Consider the following 6,395-nt stretch of genomic DNA (forward strand, 5'->3'; position numbering starts at 1 on the left):
GGTGTTTTCTGTGTCCTGGCTTATTGAAGGACAGAAACATTGTAACACTTTCCTCTTTTCTCCTTTTTTTTTTTTCCAAACCTAGCTTACCTTTTCTGAAGCCATAAGAAACAAAGCCAGATTATCCATCACAGGGAGTGTGGGAGAAAACGGACGCGTGTTGACTCCTGACTGCCCAAAGGCCGTGCATACTGGAACTGCAATTAGACAAAGTTCAGGATTGGCTGTAATTGCATCGGACCTACCATAAAAACCAAAAAAATAATTGAGTGCCTTAATCAAACTGTGTTGGTGACTGATGGGAACACAGCACAGACTGTAACGACATGGGAGTGTCATTGATGAACTAATAATTTGGCTGAGAAAGGGAAGTACGTCCAAATGCGCCAGACATCATCAGCAACAATGTGTGCATGAGCTCAGCTCGGAAACCCAAACTCAGATTTTATATCAGGAAAATTCATAATTTAGTTTTGTTGGGGGGAGGGGGCTGGGAAGGGTGTATTAACAGCAACAAATTTCACTTGAGTGGACTAATAAGACTTGCCAATTTAGCGCATTAAACTGTGAAGAACATGCTCAGAAAGGACAACATTTTGGTCTTTGTCTTGGCAAAGAGAGAAAAATAGCTATAGAAGTCAATGAACATGCTAACCTGTGTCTCCAGAACATCAATATATAAATGGAAGAATATTCAGCTGTTCAGCTGTAGAAATGAATCACTAAACTGTGATAAGAAAATAATAAATATGTAAATCCTGTGAAAAAATAAAGAAATTATTTACATTTTCTTTGAAAAAAAGAGGAATATTGAAACATGCTTGCTTTTTAACTGATGTAAATTCGGTAGAGGACAACACAATTCTTTTTTCTAACCATCTTAGGGAACAATTCATTGCAATAATTGATATAAAATGCCATCACTGTAATAAAATTCAGAGACTTTTTTTTTTATAAAAGTTGTTGGTCATCCTCTTGTTTGCTGTTACCTTCATTCTGTTCCATCATTCCGTGTTCCACAGATTTGCATCTGTCTAATACAAGAAACAAAATGATAAAATGTTTAGAGTACATCATCAGTCTGCAGTGTAGAATCAAAAGAGACTACGGGTCACTCATGTTACAGATATTATTTATAATCTTGTTCTGTGTAAGAAACTGTGGTTTTTGTACCCACCAAAAAGAATAAAACAACAAACGTTCTTATAATATTGACAGAGCTTGAGTTGTTTTCTGATCATTAGGATTGTCATCTGGAAAATAGAACCAGGTGGTTCATTTTGTACCACAGGACACACAACCTTGTTGGAGAGTCTGAGTCCATGCACAATTGTGAAGTGCTTTTAAGTCCTTAGAGAGGAGGGACTCAAAACTGTCAAAGTATTGTCATGACTATTCACTAGGTATTTTAGTACTAGTCACTAAAATCCTTTCTGGCAGGTTTAGGGAACCAGTTAGTGATAGGGTTTGTTCTCTGGTTACGTCAAGGGAGGAGATACCAGGGAGCAGGAAAGCACAAATGACAGTCTTCCAGATTGATGCGATAGCTCCAGCATGCTTGGTACCCAGCAACCTCAGTTTTCATGAGCCAGCCTTCCAGTGGCACGCCATTCAAATGGCACACCATTTGAATAAAAGCCAAACAAGGACCAACAATGACAAAAGCCAACAATGACCAGCCCAACAACTGCAGCAAAGGGCAACGAAACGCACTACTGAGTTGATACTCATCCTATGTGATACAGAAATCTATGAAGTAGCAAAGCAGGTGTTAGCATCAGTCGAGGTATCAACAATATAGATACTAATTTCTTACTTCAGATACTCTGGACACCTTTTATAGCTACTGGAGGGAATGACTTCATCTTAAATTAGACATTAAAACACCAAACTGCTGAATCACAGCCGCAAGAGCCTATATCTTTCCACTGACTGTAATCCAGGCTGAGGGTAACCAGTTCTCATACAGAGCTTGACAGCGCAGGCAGAGGTGAAAATAAGATGATGCTAACCCTTAAGGCACAATGACAACAAAGTATGCAGGGGTCACAGAGAAAAAGAGACATAACACTACCATGAATCACTGTGCCTAAACTTACTTTATATCGCTGTTTTACTGGCATGTTTAGCTCATTCACTAGTTACTGTGAACTGTTTGTGTTTCTGTGGTGAGAATGGTGAGTTGTCTGAGTTTTCTCCTGTCTGAGTAAAGCTGAGAGCTCCCTCTCAGACTTCTTTTTACAGCTGAATTTAAAAAGCAACTTAAGAATTGTTGGGTTCTTTTGGAAAAAAAAAATGTCTTGATATTTTGTAAAGTAACATATTAGAGGCTAAACAGATTGGGAGACTGAGTGTGAAGGATGCTGTCTATTTTGTTCCAATTTGTATGTTTGTTTTGCCAGGCGCTTGTCTTCATCCTTTCTTCATTCAGGACTGTGAGCAGTGCCGGTGCTGTTCTGGGATATTTTACTGTCGTCCAGTGTTACTCCTCTTACATGCTCCCTGTCTCTTTAATGCATTACATTTACTTTTCACCTTCAGTAAACAGCCCATCACTGCAGTTAGGAATGTCACTCCATGGAGCTCATTCTTAATCACCCAAGTTATGTTTCCACTTGGCAACGAGACCCCTAAGTCCTTTGAGATGTCTTGTCTGGTGTCAGTAACTACCTAGGATCCCCACTGAGAGGATTCACAATCGAGCAGCATGAGCAGTGCAGCCACCGGGCAGCATGGCCATGGAGTGGCATGGGCCACCAAGGGCACACAGCTAACAGCCACAGCAGGGCATCACCACATCCTATTGCCCTTTCCAAGCCTTGTCCTTGGCAAGGGAATACTTTGCTCAAAGAAAACTTGGTCAGATGAGGTGAAAAGGAGACTGTGACTTTGCTGATGCCTGTCATAAAATACCACAGATATAAATTACATTTAAAAAAAAAAAAAAAAAAAAGATGGGAAAATGCTACAGCAGAGACTAGAATTCAGGTGGCTGGCAAAGCAATCTCAGGGTATCAATCTGCTGTCTCCACAGTAGCTTGCTCTGTTGTCTTACTCTAAGGGGGTAACCGTTGCATGACTGCTATGACCATCTTCACGTATCTATCTTAGCTGCCTTTCAGACATCTTTTCTTTTGCTTTTCCCCCTTCTCCTGAAACACTAATTTCTCACTCCTCTCTGCATCTTTCCCCCAACCTTTTGAAGATCAGTGCCAGAAGTCACCCTTCTCCCATGTGTAGGAAATATGTCCAAAACGAGAAACTCCCTTACTCAGGTCAGGTTCAGGAATGCCGTAGTCTCCATTCCCATGGGTATGAGGGTCCAAGGCTCTGAGAAGCAGCAGAGCAGCTCCTGGCAACTGCTGGGCTGTGTCCCACCCACCCAGCACAGTGGTTGCAACTCTCTTCCATCCTCCTGCCTTGCTCCTTCTTTGGCCACATCCATCTAGCAGCTTGATGGTGATAACTGGCTCAAAGGGAGAAAAAATAAGCAAAGGAGGCTATTAATTAAAAGGATCTGTTAGTATTGAAGCATTTACTCAAATATCATCCACATCTTTCCAAGATTTTGCCCTCAAAAAGAATACAGGCAACAGAACCTGACCATTTTCCTTCACATGAGATGCCTCAAGCCATGCTGCCTGGCCTGCAGCTAATGGTCCAGAAAGTGTCCCATCAATTGTGAGCCATATCTGCCAATCCCAAAGGTATCTCGACCACCACAGAGAATCAGAAAGAGCACAGGATGTAGGCAAATAAATTGAGGGTGATCAAAAAAGTGATTCTGATCAACTGAAGACTCATATCTTCTGCATTAATCTAGTCTGGGGTCACTTGGGATGCCTTTGAGTACCCCACATGGTCTTCTACAAGTCCAGAAAAGCATGCATATCCTGTAGATCCTGGGTCAGATCTAACATCCCTGTGCTGATGTCTCAAATGGCCTAAGGCACCTCAAATGGTACCATGTACCTGTGGAGACTAACTGAATTGTGTCCTACAATCTGTTCAGCTGTTTTCAAGCCTCCGTTGACTAGATCTCCATGGAATATGAAAAGAACTTAGACACATAATTTTCCTATAGAAATCTACATTTATCTATCTTAATGATGAACTGAACGATATATATCTGCCTCTAAAATAATTTCAGCTTTGATGTAATTTATTAACATTAATACTTACAACAATATTAGACTTATCTGCAAATAAGTGACCTCTGAGCTGGTGTGAATCATACTGTAGAACCAGGTTGCTTTGAAATTCACTGTTATATTAGTTGATTTTTGTTCTACACATTCAGACCTCCCACACGCAGTGGTGTATTCTATTAAACACCTATTAAATTCAAAATCAGTACAGACTTGCTGGGTTGTCTGAGGACCTCACATGCAAAATTAGTCTTACACAACTCTTGTTACTGCTGAATTTCACCTACACTATTCTGGGAGCTGAATGTACATGTTCTGCATTGAATTTGCCTCAGTGCAATTGAAAACAGAGCCCTGGGAAAGGAGTACAACTTTATACAACTGGTTGTAATCATTGTATGGTGAAGGAAGAGAGGAGCATCTGTTCACCTCTGTTCCTTAGTAATTCTGTACTGGGTAGAATGTCAGAATGAAGAGCAAGTACTCTTTCATTTGATACAGAAACTCCATTGTTTTTCTGCCTTCTCAAAGTGTAAGCAGACCATCCACGACTAGGTAATTACATCAGAAGGGAACTCCTAAAGCTCTCGACTGGGAGAATGTACCTACTACACTAACTCCAAAAGCAAGAAAAGGGCAGCCTGCAAGGAGCTGCAGAGTTTTGTTGTAGACATGGATTAATTAACACTGTTACAACAAAGCGTGTAATTTGTATGCAAAAGCCAGTTAAACTTCAGCTGGGAAGTCTAAAGGTAAGAAGTCACCAGATGAATTATAAATAGAAATTTAGAGTCACTTCCTTTTCTAAATGAGAGGAGTGTCACAGATTCCAAATAACTTATTGATTTCATAACAATTGCATCAAATGTAAAGTCAGGCAAGCTGAAACTAGTAAATAAGAATCATAGAATAATTTAGATTGGAAGGGACCTCTGGAGGTCATCTGCTTCAAACTTCCATTTAAATCAAATATAGCCTTGAATTTAGATCTAACTTCAAGGGCTTCTCAGGGTTAGTACTATAAAAATTTTATTATCCTTGGTGTTGAGATTGTGTAACTTCTCTGAGCAACCTCTTCCAACTTCTGACCACCCTCTATATTTTCCCAAATTCAAAATTTTCCTAACATTTTTTTTGCTCTGCATCGATAGTCAATTCAAATGTAGCAACACATATTCCAACCTGCCTACTTAAATGCAAATGTGTATTATTATTTGTAACTGAGCTCAGAATCTGGATGGATCTGTTAGATGAGACTAAGGCATGCTGTCATCACACTTCAGAGGAGTGTGCACTGCTGTCAGCCTTTCCTTATGGCTAAAATGAGAATTCACACTCCTAGCGCACCAATCCATCATCTTCCATTAGCACCTAACATTAAAGAGTTATAAAGGCCATACCCTGAATGTCTTTTTAAAGCAATATATCTAATAGGTCTAAAGATCTTCAGCAAGGCTAAATGGTTGAAGTGGACTTTAAAGCGCTTTAAGATGAATTATATATTTTTCCCAAGACTTTGAAAAAAATTGTATGACTTTTCAAGTTATTGTATATTTTAGCTATTCATGTACGGATTCCAGTAGTAAGGCCCTGGTTCTACCAAGCTTTACACCTGATACTAATTGTTGAAATTAATGCAAAATTGATGTAAGAATACAACCACTAATGCAGATGGGAAGATCTGATGAGATTTTTTAAATCTGTTTTTGTCTAATTGTGTTGAAGTTTCAGAGAAGTTGGAAGACACAAGACTGTAGCGGTTTAAAACCAGTACCTCCATTAAAAGAGTCTTTTTGCACATGACAGTAGTCAGCAAGTCTGTAGCAATGTAACAGAGGTGGTGCCTGCCCTTCCTCCACCATGCCAAGCAAGGTATGTGGAGACTTTCCAAGCTCTGGTGAGCAGACCGCAAGACTGCAAAAATTAACATTTTGCCTGTATTTTAAAAGGAACACTGTTATATTCTGGTTACCTGCAATACCATCAATTGCTAGAATTTTTCTGAGACTTGATTCTAGAACAAATACAAGAAAAAAAATTGCTTTTTTGGCTAAATGACAGAATCAATGTTCGTTAAAAAATTCATCTGTTAAAAGTTCCATCACAAAGATTAAGAAATAACTGCTGGAAAACCTATAGAAAATTCAATGGCATTCTGAGAACACCTGCTGGTATTTGGGGTGTAAAGTCAGACACTGACTTTAAACATCTCCAATGTAACTATCTAGGAACTTGTAGGATGTAGTA

The 6,395-nt window shown here is 39.5% G+C and overlaps 1 protein-coding gene across 2 annotated transcripts in view; it reads left to right on the forward strand.

Annotated features, from left to right (window-relative positions):
- The window catches only part of GRIA4 (glutamate ionotropic receptor AMPA type subunit 4), a 240,367-nt gene extending 239,156 nt beyond the window's left edge, over positions 1–1,211 (forward strand). For both annotated transcript variants that reach the window (XM_056329584.1, XM_056329585.1), the window contains exon 16: positions 86–1,211. In XM_056329584.1, the coding sequence (XP_056185559.1) occupies positions 86–250 (165 nt within the window). In that variant the 3' untranslated portion in view covers positions 251–1,211. The remainder of the gene's footprint in view (positions 1–85) is intronic.
- Positions 1,212–6,395: the final 5,184 nt, after the last annotated feature.

This window comes from Falco biarmicus, chromosome 2, assembly GCF_023638135.1.
Source record: "Falco biarmicus isolate bFalBia1 chromosome 2, bFalBia1.pri, whole genome shotgun sequence".
Classification (NCBI taxonomy): Eukaryota; Metazoa; Chordata; class Aves; order Falconiformes; family Falconidae; genus Falco; species Falco biarmicus.